Raw genomic sequence first — 17,084 nt, forward strand, 5'->3', positions numbered from 1 at the left:
CGAAAGCACACTGATCAGTACTTTGGGCTACAAAGATGCACCTATCTACAGCACTACATGATGCTGACGCTATTCTATTTGCAGACCAATGCTTCGAACGGCAATGGATCTCAGGTGAGACGGCTACTCATCCACATCTTTTCCGCTCGTGACCGTTGGACACCTTATGCAGAGTAGTTTTCGTGGCATCTGTGAGACGTCTGAGCTTCTGGCGTCTTGAATGCAGGGGTCGAGCACACGGCAGCTACCTACCAACAAAGACAACGTACCCTACCTGACAACTGAACAGGGAACTCGGGTGTACAACAACGATCACTCCCTCACAGTGGGCCCCAGAGGTGCAGACCCAATCAGGAAACTGTTGATGGCTTGACAAATGCAGGGAGCTGTTTCACTGTCACCGCTGGCTTCATGCATCAGTCTAGAATTTGACAGGATTGCCATTGCTTAGTGCACGCAATTCTTGGTACACCAGATTTTTGTCAGCTGCTGCAGGTGCCACAAATCACTGCAGCGCTGATTGAGCTGATGCCCCATGATCAAAGTGTGTGTCTGGAAATTGTGGGACATGCCTTAGAATGGGCCAGGGGATCCCCCTAAAAGATAACTAGAGTGGTCCGCATGTAGGCACTTGCTTGAAGAGTCTCCTAGTCTCTAATCTTCATCTATCTGTGACTTTGCTGTTGTTTCGAGCTCCCCAGCCCCTGCTTTTGCAGCTTGACATACATTTGGGCAGGCCATAATGACGATGTCCCGCTTTTCTCAAGTGCTCCTCTAGATTGGGCGGAGTAACAATTTTGGTGAGATAGTGGGCCATCGTTGATGGTATTCTAGAAATTGGTTTTGCTGTTTGCAGGACCAATTCTGCTGGAGGACTTTCATCTGATCGAGAAGCTGCAGCAGGTCTGTCCCTGCACCTGACTAACAAGTGAGCTCCTGTCAAGTATACAGGCGTGGAATGAAGGAAGATTCAGAATCCTCGTACCAGGCCCCGGCTGGCGGGGGCCGGTATAAATACCGAGCACCGTGCCCACGGGTTGATGGGGTCTTGCTTGGATCTGGCAAGTCTGTCAAGGGGTAGGATTGTGGCAGCCTTCAACTGCAGCTTGTCTGCAGGATGTACCTTGCCCTTTGGCAGGAAAAGGCGTGTAATAATAACAACAATAATGTCGCAGGTTCATTGCTGACAATATTAGGAACATGTGTTTGATGTTTGGCAGTCATAATTATTTTATAAAAGCTGTGCAGCTGCTGCCTAAGAAATTGTCTTGCTCGGGTGCAGTTTGACCGGGAGAAGACTCCAGAGCGAATTGTGCACGCTCGAGGAATCACTGCCAAAGGCTATTTTGAGGTGGGCTTGACAATTCAGTGGGCTTGAAATTCATTGCTGAATGACTGTACCTCCCTGAGCATGAAACACCAAAGCATGCAAGCCTTGAAGTAGCAGTGGCTTGAGAGATAATTTTCAAGGGATGGCATGACTGCATCACAGCTCTCACAGTGCTATTTTATATAAGGGAAATTAAGCATGGCATGCAATACCTGCTAAAACCAGGATCCAATTACCAATGATAAGCATGCGCTGTGGGGTTCCAGGTGACTCATGACATCAGCCACCTCACCTCTGCGGCCTTTCTGAATGGCGTCGGTACAAAGGTGCGGAGTAGTTTCTCATTTCCACCGCCATTTATTCATGACATGCCACAACCCTGCTTTGCATGTGCAGCAGCTGCACACAGATGTGCAGACTGCGGACGGCCAACCTTCCATTTACATGGCGTTACCAGCTTTATATGTAAATTGAATGAGACGGAGCAAGTTTAATCACTTTCCTCCAGCAGATCAATCTGCAGGCAATCTCTTAGGCCGCCATTCACTGCTGTCATATTCTTGCCAAGAAACATCACATTAAAGAGTCATTAAATCAAGTTGTCAACACCATTTTCTCTGCCAAACGCAGACTGAGACGGCGGTTCGATTTTCTCTGGTGACCCACGGCCGCGACAGCCCTGAGGGCCTGCGCGATGTTCGAGGCTTTGCCACAAAGTTTTACACATCGGAGGGCAATTGGGACCTCGTCGGCAACAACATCCCTGTGAGTAGCATTTCCACCCCCAAAACTGTAATCTAACTACCAATATATGAATATGGGTCTTGAGGATATCAAGAAAAATACGTACCAAGCATTGCCACAAAACTTTTACATGCGAGGGCAACTGGGACGTCGTCGGCAACAGCATCCCGGTGAGCCTTTCCTTTTGTCTTTGAAGTCAAGTCCATTAGTCGCCAAGCACCTTTTAGTCACCACATGCTGGCTAGGGTTTAGGGGTGCTCACATCAGCATGAGCCAGGCTCTGCCACAAAGTGTCACACAAGTCCAGGCAGCTGGGCCCTTGTCGGCAGCAATATCTCGGTGAGCTTCTTAAGAATTTGATCACAGGCGGACCACTCCAAAAAGTTGTATAAGGTCTAGGCGTTGCAAATTTTCAGGGTGTCTGTCTCTGTACCATAGTTTTTACAGGCCAGGTGAATTGCTGTCAATGCTGATTAGTAGCGCTGTGATCTGGGCGCCAGAAAACTCTGTCAGCAACACACGAACAATCTGAGGTCTGTTTAGGCTCTGTGTGTCGGGATCCACCGCATTTTTCAGCTGTGCGCTCGCAGCTTCACTTCTTTTGGTTTCATCACTCACACGTGTTTTCTATCCGCGGCAGCCCTTGATTCAAAAGACCCTGTTTACCAAACCCTCGACACCACTGACTGGTTGATTACATGATGATGACTCGCAGGTATTCTTCATCCGCGACGGCTTCAAGTTTCCCGACCTGGTGCATGCATTGCGGCCGAACCCGGCCAACAACATACAGGAGGCCTGGCGATTCTTGGACTTCCTCTCCTTCCACCCCGAGTCCGCCCACATGGTATATATATCCACGCCCCCTATTATTGTCAGTGAGAAAACCCTAGAAATGAACCCTATCCCTGAAATACTCAATTTGAATTTAATTGTTTACAATTATGTCAAGTTTGTGCTTCCTCGACTTCTTTTCGTTCCACCCCGGTCCGCCCACACGGTGAGAACTGTTTTTATCATTTGCCAGGGGAGGAATCTGAACTCCAAACCCTGGAAAACTAGAAACCAAATGTGACCCCTTTCTGGTCTTTGGGTTGTCCTGTTCGCCCACATCATGTATGTCATCGCTCCCTTGCAGTGCCAGGAAAGTTGCCCCTAAATCCCGAAAAGAATCCCCCACGTTTGAATGTAAGTTGTTTGTTATTACCAGTAGTGCTTCCTTGACTGCCTAGTATCCACCCTGTGTCCGCCAGATGTCAGAGCGCGGCTCGTGCAGTCTGTTGAAAGGTTATGTTAAGTATTTCTGGAACGCATGCAACGAGCAGCAGGTAAAGGCTGCATCTCCTACACCAGGCGAAGAGGCCAGATCTGAGTTATCAAAAGCCTCAGAGGATCTTCTAGGGTGTGGTACCAGGAATTGGGGGTTCTCTGCTGGCACACATTACGGCACTGAAGTTTTAGTTCAAATGTCAATGCTCATATTTCTTTTTACATTTGCTGATTGGGTCTTGCTTGGATCTGGCGAGTCCAACAAGGGGTAGGAATTCGGCAACCTTTACATGCAGCTTGTCTGCAGACGCACCTTGCCTTCGGTGGAAAAGCGTGTGATAACAGTAATAATAATAATAATAACAATAGTAATAGTAATAGTAATAATAATAATATAATAATAATAATAATAATAATAATATAATAATAATAATAATAACTATCTGCTGCGCAGATGACCTGGCTGGCGGGCATGGAGGGCATTGCCAAGGACTATCGCCACATGGAGGGCTACGGGGTCAACACATTCACACTTGTCGATTCTGAGGGGAAGAGCACCTACGTCAAATTCCACTGGCGGCCCCAGCTCGGTGCGCATCATATCCCCCTGCTCATTAGTGGACCTTGCTTCTGAATGTCAAGTTCTGAGTCTGAGGACTAAGATGCATTCTGTGGTGTTCGCTGGATGCTCAGCCCTGCTCAACATGCATCCATGCTTTTGCTACCCCAGCTGTACTCTGCTCTCATCCTTTTGCCGCTATATTCACACAAGTACAATATCGCAGTTTTATCTTTGACGATAGAACTGGGCAATCACAGCATTTTTGAGAATTATGCATATGCTCCGCTTCTCTCTGTCAATCTTCATGTTTAGATGGAAAGATCATTGCTCATTTCCTTGCTCCAGATTGATTATTTGATATATCGCCCGCAGGCGGTTGAAGTTTGATATTGAGATGGTAATATATTACTTGCATTCATGCAGGCGCAAAGTTCATGACTGATGACGAGGCGCAGTCTACAGGGGAGTTCCAAATGCGACACAGTCACGCGACTCATGACCTCTACAACGCCATCGCAGACGGGGATTACCCTAAATATGATTTCTACATTCAAACGCTGGACCCTAAGGATGAGCTCACCCTCGATTTTGACCCTCTGGACTGCACCAAGGTCACGGAGCCTCAAACTACCCTCTCTTACAAATTGTCACAGCTGCACTCGTACAAAATTGTCTCTTAGGCATGTGTCTCGATGAGAGTTTAGATCCCACACCAGAAGCATGGCCTTTTGAAGTTTTTCTGCTGCCCTGGCAGGTTGACTCCTATTGCTGTCTGTCTGTCTCTTGGTCCGGCATAGTCTGTTGACATGTCTGCTTTACTCAGTAGGTTTGAAAAAGCCTGAGAAGTAGCAGCCCGTAGTCAGAAAACTCAGTGCTCCAAAGCCATTTTAGGCACAAGAGTACTTGATGGCTCAGCGCCTGCACCCCCTGCAATATTGAGATCTATATCGATTCAGAGCACATATCTGTAAATATGATGTGCCAAATGGAGTATTTGTTTTCTGCAGGTGTGGCCCGAGGAGGACTTCCCACTGCAGCCAGTGGGCACGCTGACACTGAATAGGAACATTGACAACTTCCACAATGAGTCTGAGCAGATCGCCTTCAGCCCATCCGTCACCGTCGGAGGTGAGAGGCTACTCACCCTTTCTCAAACACTTTCTGCCGAGCATTATCTGAAGGGAGACATGGGATGAATGTCCAGGCCTTACAAGGCCAACAGCTGCCCCAGAGCGTCACAGGCAGCAAGCAGTGTGTTTTTAGAATTTGTTTCAGCTGGAAGCCAGTGTGGCTTCAAAGCTATGCTTTGGTATAAGGGCCGAAGTCTTACAAGCAACCAGAAAGGAGGAGGCAGCTGAGGTCCTGTTTCTCGTGCACAGGCATCGGCCTGAGCAATGACAAGGTGCTGCAGTCGCGAGCGCTGTCATATGCAGACACTCAGCGCTACCGCATCGGCACAAATTACCAGATGCTTCCCATTAACGCCCCCCGATGCCCCTTCCACAACTCCCATGAGAACGGTGCGGCCACCCTTGGTGATTTGATTCCAGGGGGTTCTATATCTAACTTGGATGCAGAACCCCCTGTTGATTCCAGGGGTCGCTACGGATCTTAAATGTCCTGTTCTGGAAAATGGTAGAATGTCCACAGAAACTTGAAATGTTTGTTGTTGTTTAAAAGGGCGCAGCACTGTGTTTCAGAACATAGGTGCCATTTTGTTATTTGATTATTTTGTTCCAACCGCAAGGGTCAGGGTACACTTTCTGCAGTGCCTTGCAGACAATGCTTCTGCCTTTTGCCTTTTGCCTGGTGAGGACACAAGTCAGGAGACGCCATGTACACTAATCTGCCTCAAGAAAGAAAATCCTCATTCTGAAGTGTTGAAAATCCAAGAGCAGGACACCAGACTCTTTTTTTACTGTACTATGTGCAGTGTTCACTGATGCAGAAAATTCCTGGCTGTGCAGGAGCGATGAACTTCATGGAGAAGTCTGGACAGGTGAGGTTGCTGTATCTCACCATCCTCATTATTTCTCAGTTGCCACAATCCCTGCAAACAGTGCTGTCCTCTTGCTGCCAGCAGTGTTAGATACTTCAGAGCTTGCATGACGCAAAGCAGAGCACACAAGCTTTTAAGCAAGCACTTTGACTTTCGCAGTTTTTCGATTACAAATGCACGCAGCGACAGGAAATCCAAGTCAATTTCAAAGCGGGTGGTCACATGAAATTGCAGGTGAACTATTGGCCGTCCACGTTGGACGACGTTGAGACCAGCCCTGCTAGCAAGGAGGCCCACACCGTCAGCAAAGATGAGATCAACGGTCAGAGAGTGAAACAGGTGCTACCTGCTCTACACGTCACCTATAGTGAACCTCATACGTGTATTTTGAGGTGACTTCTACCAAGCACTAATTGCGACGTCTCTGTTGGAAGCGTTTCCGAGGCACTTGCCCGTCTGTTCTTATGAGCAACATGGAGACCTTCGCCCGAGCCAGCTGGCGCCGGTACATGAATGGGCTCAATCAGTGTGCCCAGCAAGTGTGCTCAAGCTGCGGTAAATACCCCTGAGAAGAGTGGTTTATTATTATTATTATTATTATTATTATTATTATTATTATTATTATTATTATTATTATTATTATTATTATTATTATTACACACTTTTCTTGCCGGAGCCAAGGTGCTTCTGCAGACAAGCTGCATGTAAAGGCTGCCAAATTCCTACCCCCTGTGGACTCGCCAGATCCAAGCAAGACCCAATCAACCGTGGGCACGGTGCTCGGTATTTGTTCCGCTCCCCGCCAGCCGGGGCCAGGAGAGTGGTTTGCTGAGATGGAATTCAATTTTTAAACCGCAGGACATTCCGGAGGAGAAGCAGAATGACTTCAAGCAGGCGGGTGACCGCTACAGGAAGATGTCTATGCGCGAGTGAGCTCCCATCCACAGCAGGCATCTATGCTGTACTTGACTGTATTGAGCTTTTCCTGCGGCATGTGTGCAAAGTAATGGTTCAGCAGAACAAGGGCTCCTCTCGATGCACAGGCTCAAAAGGATAATCATATATGCCTTTTTATGCGCACCTGCCTTCCAATAGAAGGTGTCTCATCCCAATTGGTGCAGAACAATGTGTGCAAGAGCGCCAGCAAGGCGGCAAAATTTTTGCGTCCTGTGCCAAATAAGTTGGTGTTAAAGAGGTCCAGGCTGGCCCCGTCTGATCTGTTGAATTGGCAATTGCAGGTCTGGGCAGCTGATATTCACCCTGAGCAACTGGATGGCCGACCCAAAGTGCACCCCTGAGATTAGGCATCGCTGGCTGGATATCTGGCAGCAGGCACGCCCTCTGCCTGTTTCCCTTTGTAACTGAGTGACTACAGGCACAAATGTTTGTTGCTAGTAGCAACATCATTGCAGAAGGTAGGGGTCATTGCATGCTTTGTCACACAACCATATTTCTGGCACCAGCTTGGTATGCATATCTGCTGGGCAGGAGAATTTGTCAGTTTCTTGGCTTATTCCAATGCATCCCGGTACGCAGACTCGAGTATGCATGGTGACAATCCGCTGTATTGGCATCCTGGGTGTGTCAGAACACTGTTGATCGGTCTCAGCACAGCTGAGAGGCCTGTCTCTTGTCAAGATGTTATTACAGTCTGGAAATCACTTTCCATTGTCGGGGCTTTACAGGTTTGGTGCTCTGCAGGTGGATGGTGGTCTTGCAACAGCCCTGAAGGCTGCTCTGGCGGGGCAGAAGCCGCTGCAAGCTATCAAGGAAGGCAAGCTGGGCGGCCACCCTGACAAGATGGGGGCCTCAAAGGCATGAAGCTCACTCATGGAGGGTATGAGATATGAATCGGTTTCCACATGCTGGGAGTGTTATTTTTACACTGCCCAATGTGCGCACAGGCTCTGCACTGCAGGAGGGAACACCCTCCTGCCAGATGCATGCATGCCGATTCGTCGGTAATGAAGATGTTACAGAGGGATTAAATCTATGGTGTGGTATAAACGTCATGACAACATATAGAAATCCTGCATGGTGCATATGTTTTGTTCCTGTGAGCAGTGCCTGTACGTTGTCCTGGCAGGCATTGGAATATCCACAAGACTTCCTAGTACAGACATTGTGTGCCTTCTGTGTTGTAAAAAGTCTGATGTCAACATAGATGATTCTGAGCAGGGACAGTTCATGCACTGCCTCTATCATTACCCCAGTGTCGATCAAGATTATAGAATGCATCTGCGCAGTCTTGGATTGACTTGATCTGGCGGTTTGAAAAGGTCCAATATATGCGGAGCATGAGGTTCATTCATAAGTACCGTGTGAGATGAGAGTCACTCTTAGTATGATGCTGGAAAATACACTGCACTAGATGTTGGGGCCCATGCCTGCAGGGCCTTCAAGGCTTGAAGTTTCTCGCTTTGATATTGAGGCGCGTATAAAGGGATGTGACATGACTCATGACATGACTCTCGGAGACCTTTTGGAGGCGGTGCATACCTGCGAAGATGTGGGAGACAAGTGTGCTGCACAGGAATATGCGCATGCAAATACAATTACCAACGCCATGCTTTGTCATGATATCCATGTAAAGGACATGGCACAGAGCAGCTAGGGAAAGGCAAGAATCCAGGATGTTGAGATGTTGAAGGCCGTCATGCCTTTGCGATGCGCAGTGTTAGAATATTATTGCTCTCCTGTCCAAAGTGGCATTATTTAGTCTCCCAGGTTTTTAGAAGCAATTTTAAACGAAAGACTCTTTATTTTAAGCTCATTCGGAACTGTCCGTGATTGCATGAGCCTCACATGAAATCGATTGATCAAGCATATATAGTGATAAAGCCATATTACCTGCACCTAGCAACAAACGTATTACGAAGCTTGCAATCGCTTAAAGGTGAGATTGCAAGCGACCTCTGACTGTATTCACCATAACGCTCAGTCTTTATGATTGTGGCCTGCCCTGCTTCGTATAGGTGTCCGCTAGGTTCGAGCTCTCGACTCGACCTCAATCAAGCAGGAAAAGCAAAGAGGTGCTACGATGATGGACAATGTGGAAGAGCCCGACATTTGGAGCAGTGCGGTGCGTACCATGTAGAGACCTCCGAAGAGTGAGCGTTATAGCTGTAACAGGAACAACTATATGTGCAGAAACGTGCATATTAACGCTACTGAAGACTTAAGCGTCCCCAAATCAGCTTCTGATTCCGTGCATCACTGTGAACCAAGCTCCTGGGATCCTTTACTGCAGGTGAACGCCAAGATTCCCAGCGATGCCTGGGAGTATCACATTCGTAACTCTCTGAATGATGCTGCATATAACGGCCTGGAGTACGTTGCGTATTGCAGCACAATGCCTGTGCAAAGGGATGCCGAGAATCCTCAATTTCTTTGGGTAAATCACACCAGATGAAGGATCCTGAGGGCAGCTCCGCTTTGCCAAAGCCGTTTGCGTATGACCAACTTGTTGAACAAGATGTGATGCAGGCAAAGTCTGCCTTAGTACAGCCAGAGACTCAAATTTCTTTGGGAATTGTGTGCGTAGAAGAAGAAAGGAGCAAAATAACAGAAGGTTGCGAGATCTTGTAAGGCAGAGGCTCCCTCACACTACAGCAGAAGCACATGGCGAATAATTCCATGGTTGTTGTACGGCACCTGTGCTGATGCTCATGGCATGACAGTGACCCCTTTGATTGGCTATGACCTGCAGAGCATGATTGCTGCTTCAACTTCAAATTGCTCTGATATCAGGAGGTGTCAGGCTGGAACTATGATGCTAAGGTAAAGAATAGAAAAGAAATTGCAACCATCCAAAACTTCCAGAATGTCACATGGCTCTGTGCCGTGAGCACGACGTGTGATTCGTGCCACAGTGTGCATTTACTACTCCCAAAAAGTCGACCTGGGGCCAACAACGTCACCATCACATGTGCATCGATCGGTGCCAAAAGCTTTTTGGAGTCTCAAATAGCCTTTTCTGAGAATTCTGAGTCATATCATATGACTCATATGACCGGTGAGCTTGATGAGCCCTTTCATTCTGTTGTGCGGAACCTCCAAATACTGCATGTGGTCATCTTCAACCTGATTGACAAGGACGCCATACGTGGTATGTGCATACGCAAGCTCCAAGCGCGGCCCTTTCGGCCCTGGCGGCCACTCTCTATGTGGATCTTGTTGAAGAATGGCTTCACCGTCTCATGTAAACTGCATGTACTCAGGAGGCCCCCACCCTCTTCTATATTGGTTCCCCCCATCTTGGTGGCACTCCAATTGGTAACCCCCAACCGCCGGCATCGTATCTAAAAAGTCCCATCCCGGCTGCGGGATGACAATCGCTGCCATGGAGCGCGAGTACCACAGGGCAAAATCCGGATAGTTGCTTGTCAGGCTCTTCAAGTTGATTATGTGGTCTACTCTGACCCTTACAATCATGCAGTACTTGATGCCATGCTGCCTCGACTACTCCAGCACTGCTGGTGGCACCATCTCCTAGTACTGCTGCTGGGCATGCATCTGGTACAACATCGGGTTGATAGGATTGCTGTTGTCAACCGGCCTTGGTTGAGCTCATACGGCATCTCGAAATGAGGATCATTGTACAGGATGCCGTACGTGAATGCATGCTAAGTCATCTACCTTATGTTGTCGCTGCAACTCCCTCGGAGTGGACATGTAAGCAAAACAGTCATGCGCATAAGCAACTCTGTAATCCTCAGCTTCAGAGTGCATCAAAGTCCAACGCGGGACTCCTCGCGAGCCGCACAGCCTCCAACGAGTTCCCAGGAGCAACGAGAAGCTGTTGCATATGGCTGAGGGTGTTGCTGATGGCTTCCTGGAATCTATCTGCCTGCCCCATGAAGCACAACTTGGAGGCGGCCAGCTCCTTATTGGGTACTTCTGCTGAACAGCTTTCCGTCTCCTTGCGCGATGCACCTTTTGACCACAGCACAGCATCGGTCACAGTTTAGCGTTTCTGTTACCCACGTGACAGGCAGGCAGGAGGGTGTTCCCTCCTGACCGTGCAGGACCAAGAGATCTAAGACCGTATGCTATCCTACACAATCCAGTGTTATATGAACACTCCCATCAATTGGAAACCGAGTAGAACACTACACTCAGCAGAAGTGTGTGTCAGAGGTCCCGATGCCCACCTCCTGTCTCTGCTCAACCAGACGGCGGCGAGCACGCCGAGCACGCGCAGAGCGGCCGCCTCGTTGCCGGGTTCCCAGCCAGGCCGCCACCGGGCGCCAAGATCGGCAGCAGCGCATCTGACTGCTGCAGTGCCATCATGGTTGCAGCGCCGGCATGATCTCAGCGCCTGCTGCCGCTCCGCCGGCCGCTATCCACTCGAGGCGCGCAGGGTGCGCAGCGCATCAGCGCGCCATCATGGTTGCACAATATGTTCAAAAAATTTAGTGGGACTTATGCCCTCACGGGCAGGTCAGGATCTGCAAGTGTCGGGCTGCCGCAGATGGGCCGGGAGCGATACCTCAAGGCACTTTGTGTTTGTTGCATCGGACTCATCTTTATCAGAAAGTATGAGAGTAGTGGTATGATCAACACCGGTTTCACACCCACAGACTCGCGTAGAAAAGCTTTCACGCATCATCTTACACCCTCGACACGCCCACTTCGTCCTCACCTCCCAGTCTGCGTGTCCGACGTGTCAGCAGGTACACGTCTGACACGCGTGTCACCCACATGTCCACCCCCTCTCGTTCCGCTTTCCACCCACGTGTGCAAAACTTGCACTGCACTGCAAATCAGGGCGATTTAAGGTGAGCATGATTTCCAACAAATAAGTGCAAATGAGGAACTCTCGAATTTTCCACATACCATACACTATCCACGGACGACAAACTACCAAAATACTCATTGGGCCCAGCCTCTGTAAGCTTGCTTGAACTGTTTCCTCCATAGGAGTGCACTATCATGACCATCCTGAATTCATACTGAAACTTTGGATCAGAACCTGTAACAAACTACCCGCTGATGCACAACCCTCCTAAAGGGCGCCAATTCAGGAGCTCAGAACTGATAAAAATTTGGGTTGCTTCTGATGTGATTGTGATGTAATTGTGGAATGTAACTAACTTGCACACCGACCGCTGATCAGCAGGAACCTGCCTGCTTATGACAAATACTTCCGGTTGTTATTCCATGATCCCACTCTGCTTTCCTTTCATAAAATGATCATCAATACCCAATTCTCCTGTTGTACTAATCCATCACTAGCGCTGCAATAACCCCTCCCTCCTGAGAGTTCTGCCTGCCTCTAATCCTCTGACCTCTGCATGACACCTCCATGAAATTTGCCGTGTTCAGTGCCCATCAACACACATCCAAATTCCTCAATGCATCGCCAGCTGCACTTCCTACTCACGCTCCACTTCCTCGAATCCCCACAGCTCAATTCTCAGAGAAGACATAGAACGTGGCAGGAGCAGGGTCCATGCCATTGAAGGGGCAGGCTCCGACGAACGTGTAAGCTCCGTGGTTCCTAAACACCAGCCAGTCACCCACGTCGAGATTAGGTAACGCGTAGTCATGCAGCACGGTGTCGAGGCCGTCGCAGGTAGGGCCGAAAACGCAGCCGCGTAGCATGGGACCATCCGTAAGGTCCGTAGCACCGTTCACGGCCTCATTAGTCATCATGTGCAGCGGCCGCGGCGCCACCGTGGCATGATCGTACAGCAATGAATTCATGCTGCCATAGATGCCTGCACAGGAGAAATGTAACAGAACAAGTCAGGCCTTTTCCTTCACAAGATGGAGGTATATTTCCAATGCCTGATACTCTAGTATTTTGCACAGCACTCTCTTCCTACCCAGTAAGTTTCAAGCATGCCGCGATCCTGGCAAACTACGGTACTTGCGCACTACAATACTTGCACCTCTCGATTACACCCTTTTAAGCTAACGGTATGCAAGCACAAATACCACAATCTTGCATCGTGTGGCACTCCAGGTTGAGAGAAAGGACAACATGGCACGCATGCACAGCATATGAAAGCCGCTCAAAAGCCAGAGCATGACTCACCGTCAGTGATCCAGTAATCGCGAATGGCCGCGCCGGATTTGGCGCACCGGCCGTCCCGGACACCGAAAACCATGGATCCGAAGGTGGCGCAGGATTCTGCAAAGTACCTGCAATGCATGAACATCAACTCCCTTAGCACAAGTTATCTGTTCGCCATGCTGACCACGCCAGGAATGCTGGCCATTAACAGTCCCTGAACTTTTTCCGCATGCTAGCTGTATGTGCCACCGGCTGAGAGGTTAGAAGCTCTCCAAAAATACCATTGGCCAACATGTTTGAAGCTGGCAACCATATTTTGCTTTTCCCACCTCCTCAAACCTAGGCTGCATGAGGTGCACAATTCCCACAAAACACGACCTCGCATGCACATCTGATACAAAAGTTGACAGAGAGCATGTCTCGCAGTCTGGCAGGGTTGATCAACACACCTGCCGGGTTCTGCAATGATGCGCACGCCACTGGAGACGGGGAAGTGCAGGGCTAGCGCGGTGTTGACTGCCACCGCCACGTCGCCCATGACTCGCCCTTCGCAGAATCCCCCTCCGATGTCCAGGAGGTCCATCGTGAATCCCAAGCCTGCACACATGACAAAACGCAGAGTCAGCCAACATGTTGTCTTGATGGGCAACAAAAGATTGCCCTGAACCTATACACACCACTATACTCCTGTAAGACATCGGATACACACCACTGTATTCCTGTAAGACATCGAATGAGACCAGCGCGGAGGCATGGACATCAGCTACACAATGGAATGCTAGGCGCACTAAACTTGAAAATACTCCGATACGCGTGTTATGAGCCCTGGACTTCTGGTGCAAGGCCAGGTCCAGAGTGTCTGCGGGAAGAAAAGAAAAGCACGGCAGCGCGAGCAATACCTGTGCCAGCGTCAAAGGCGGTGCGGGCGAGAGCGATAGCTTCGCTGAAAGCATCCGGATTGGTCGCGCCGCTGCCGACGTGGAAGCTGATGCCGCACACCTCAATGCCCATCTCCTTGGCCGCCTAATCCAGCACAAAGGCCACATCAGCATCTAGTCGCAGCGATTTATGAGGTCCGGACGATGGAGATTTCTGCCCTCCACTGATGTGCTTGCAATCACAAACACTGCAACGATGAGGCAGACAGCATGCGCTTGAGACACTGCCTTGTCGAGAACAGGGGCACACTACCGAAGGAATCAGGCGACTAAAAATTTGTGCCAGTAAACGACTTGCTTCAATACCGACATGCAAGAGCTGAACTGCCCTCGAGCTCAATGCCAATCCCCTGGGGTCTTGGCGGGCCTGGTTTTGGAGGGCCCTCCAAGACCCACTTTGTTCCCATAACACCCCTCCTCAGGAAAATAGTGTCTGGAAGAATGCATGATTCACCCACCTGCAGCAGGGCGGGCACTTCAGAGGGGTCGGCGCCATACTTATTGCCCAGCTGGCAGCGCGCGGCCGGGTCGTCTGCGCGGATGCGCAGTAATGCACGCGTGGCGGGGTGCCACCTGGCAAGCTTGGCCAGCTCAGACGCTGTGTCAAAGGTCGTCAGATTCGCCTGCGCAAGTCACAATCACATCAGGCGCCAATCCTCTGGAACCACATTACAGGGGCTGAAGCAAGGCTGAAGACTTGTGCTAGTCTGCACAGCAGGTAAGGCAGCAGCTAAACAAATGGGAAATCATTTCAAGGCAATGAGGCCTAATCTTCCTGTTCAGTGGTGCCATGCAGGCATCTGGAAATTTATCATGGGAAATGTGGGCAAGCTGGCAAAATATGCTGGCGTTGGAAAAACGTGCTGGAACGAGGCATATGAGGCCGGACCTGCTTCTCGGCTGCGCGGCGGATGTCTCGTGGGCGCTTGCATGCGTTGGCAAACACTATGCGGCCGGTGGGAACCCCCAACTCCAGCACCATGTCCAGCTGCAGGAACCAAGAAATCTCACCTCAGCAGCCGACAGAATGCGGATATTCTGAGCTTGAATGTTAGCCAGCAGTCTACGCAGAAGCAGCTAATACTAGGTAATTCCTTTCCTTGTGCAAGTACTCCGACATGTCACAGTGCACAAAGAGGATCAGTGACAAGAGATTCAGGTGGAAGAGATTAAAACAATTCCAAAGGCAGGCATACAAGCCCCTGACAAAACCGCACTTGTCTCAGCACACAATATCTATCCCGTCACCCTCAACTGCATCTACTACTATATTGGACGCCTTGCTAACCTGGCAAGAGCTCAGGCCCTGTGGGAATCTCAGTAATCTAGCACTAACGAGAAAAAAGATCTCACCTCTGCGTCAGAGGCGCAGTCGAAGCCGGCGCCGAGAGCGGCGAGCGCGGAGAGGATCGCCTCGTCATTGTTGCACTTGACCGCGTAGAACGGTGTCACCCGCGGCATCGCAGCCACCCAGGCCGCGTGCAGGCCCTTCACTCTGCCCAAATCCACGATGCACACCGGATCCTCCAGCCGGTGCTGCCTGCAAATCAGAAATTTAAATCCAAAAAAACTTTTCAAATTCAAAGCTAAATCTTGAAAACTGAATTTTGAAGATTGAACTAGATGAATGCCAGTCAAAGAAAAAAGCCCATGTGCAATCTGAGGACATGTCATGCACAGGCTGCAAATCTTATGACAGTCAAAATTGTGGTCCATACGTGAAAGTGTCACGGAGGCTCTGTCAATGCAGGAAGGAAACACCATTCCAACCCCGCAGATGAGCCTGTGATTACTATGTGATCAGGAGGATTCACCAGCTGCATGGTGGAAAAGAAGGACGTGCACCTGATCAGGCGGGAGAGGTATGCATCGAGCGTGGCTTCGTCGCCAGATGGCAGCGGCACGGCGCTGTATTGCGCGAGGACCCCTGACAGCAAGGACGTCATGTCTCCAGCCGCGTTCCTGGCGGCTGACACCGGCGATGGCATTGGCTTGTCCACCATTTGCCAGTCTGCAGGTCATACAAAGTCCCCTCAAATAACAATCTCTTGCGGTTTCAATTTCAAATTTTCACTTCAATTACCATGTCGTAGTCTCTTGCAAAATTCTGCACCAGAAAGATCCAGAAACCCCTCACTTGAGGCCTGTACTCACTGTGCTGACGAACCATGTGCATGCGATGGCCTTGCGAGGGGGACAGACCCACATGCCCACCCTCATCAAAGGTAGAATTACATTCTTAGCTAAATGCTCGCAGAGCGTTGGAGCAAATCATTGAGTGGGAAATAGGGGCCCATTGAAAGATAATACCGCTGTGTCTAGGAAGGATGCACTCACCACAGACACCTCTACAGCGCATTGCGTTTATAATCAACATCGCCGTTGTCCGCCATCATTCTGATTGGTAGATTCATCATTGAAAAAGGCAAAGGTGAGCAAAAGCACACCTGGCCAGACGGCCTCGGGAGTGGAGGGGCGGCTCTGCTTGGCGGCCTCGGATGCCAGGCTGGACGCATAGCTGGCGCTCATGGCAGCGGCAGAGCCATCATCGTCAGAGCAGCATGCGCTGCCGGCCAGTCCGCTCAGCTCCAGTCCAGTCAGCTCGCTGATCTGGCTGAGCCTGTCCTCCTCCATGCTTGCCCCGTTGGCAGCTGCCGCCAGCTTCTCACTTGCTTCCGCTCCCTTGCCAGCCTGGACAAGCAGAGACACAAATTTCAGGTATGGCTCCTCTCAGTACATTTCTTGCAAAAATTAAATTCCTTGCAAAACGGTAATGGCGCTGCAGACAGTGTGCAACTCAACATGCATGCAAGGACACCGCCTGACACAAGCATGCAAGGAATGACGCTGCTGCCCCTTGATTGCATGCATTCACCCCCCTTTCACACCACGACCTCTGAAGTTTGCGGAAGCTGAAGAGACGGCAGCAGCCTGGTGTGAGATTCTTGTCATCCCGCACCAAGCTGGCGCCACGCCTTCAACTTCTCTCGACTTCATCATCCTACAAATTGGCTCAGTATAACGTGTGCGAGCACACAAGTATGCTCCATCATACTTTCCGCACTAGTGCACAAAAAGCACCCAGACCTGTTCTATGGCCGCCGCTGCCGCTGCAGAAGCGCCAATCGCCTGCAGGCTGTGGACGAGCACGCTGGCGCCGCCCGGCAGAAACTGGAGAGCGGTGCCCAGAACGCTGTAGCCTGGCGCGGACAGAGAGCCGC

General features: G+C 50.1%; 3 protein-coding genes across 3 annotated transcripts; 1 reads left to right on the forward strand and 2 right to left on the reverse strand.

Annotated features, from left to right (window-relative positions):
* Window positions 1-220: 220 nt before the first annotated feature.
* On the forward strand, window positions 221-7,269 carry COCSUDRAFT_38659 (catalase; the record flags this gene model as incomplete). The annotated part of the gene is made up of 14 exons (XM_005642871.1): window positions 221-338; window positions 857-903; window positions 1,283-1,351; window positions 1,597-1,656; window positions 1,961-2,095; window positions 2,790-2,921; window positions 3,798-3,933; window positions 4,329-4,516; window positions 4,913-5,033; window positions 5,285-5,425; window positions 5,873-5,904; window positions 6,139-6,243; window positions 6,763-6,833; window positions 7,143-7,269. The coding sequence occupies 14 exons, from the start codon at window positions 221-223 to the stop codon at window positions 7,267-7,269; spliced, it is 1,482 nt and encodes a 493-aa protein (XP_005642928.1).
* Window positions 7,270-9,860: 2,591 nt separating this feature from the next.
* COCSUDRAFT_54962 (hypothetical protein) lies at window positions 9,861-11,108 on the reverse strand. The gene is made up of 2 exons (XM_005642872.1): window positions 11,058-11,108; window positions 9,861-10,839 (listed from the first exon to the last, which is right to left on the reverse strand). Exon 2 carries the CDS (start codon window positions 10,336-10,338, stop codon window positions 10,102-10,104), a length of 237 nt encoding a protein of 78 aa, XP_005642929.1. The 5' UTR covers window positions 10,339-10,839; window positions 11,058-11,108; the 3' UTR covers window positions 9,861-10,101.
* Window positions 11,109-11,820: 712 nt separating this feature from the next.
* Window positions 11,821-15,324, reverse strand: COCSUDRAFT_54963 (putative ornithine decarboxylase; the record flags this gene model as incomplete). Its single annotated transcript, XM_005642873.1, has 7 exons — window positions 11,821-12,626; window positions 12,947-13,053; window positions 13,375-13,522; window positions 13,825-13,948; window positions 14,322-14,486; window positions 14,753-14,851; window positions 15,217-15,324. 7 exons carry the CDS (start codon window positions 15,322-15,324, stop codon window positions 12,316-12,318), a joined length of 1,062 nt encoding a protein of 353 aa, XP_005642930.1. The 3' UTR covers window positions 11,821-12,315.
* Window positions 15,325-17,084: the final 1,760 nt, after the last annotated feature.

This window comes from Coccomyxa subellipsoidea, assembly GCF_000258705.1.
Source record: "Coccomyxa subellipsoidea C-169, whole genome shotgun sequence".
Classification (NCBI taxonomy): Eukaryota; Viridiplantae; Chlorophyta; class Trebouxiophyceae; family Coccomyxaceae; genus Coccomyxa; species Coccomyxa subellipsoidea.

Coding starts and splice junctions, on each gene's coding strand:
- COCSUDRAFT_54962 (XM_005642872.1), bottom strand. CDS start 10,338: ATGATTGTAAGGGTCAGAGTAGACCACATAATCAACTTGAAGAGCCTG.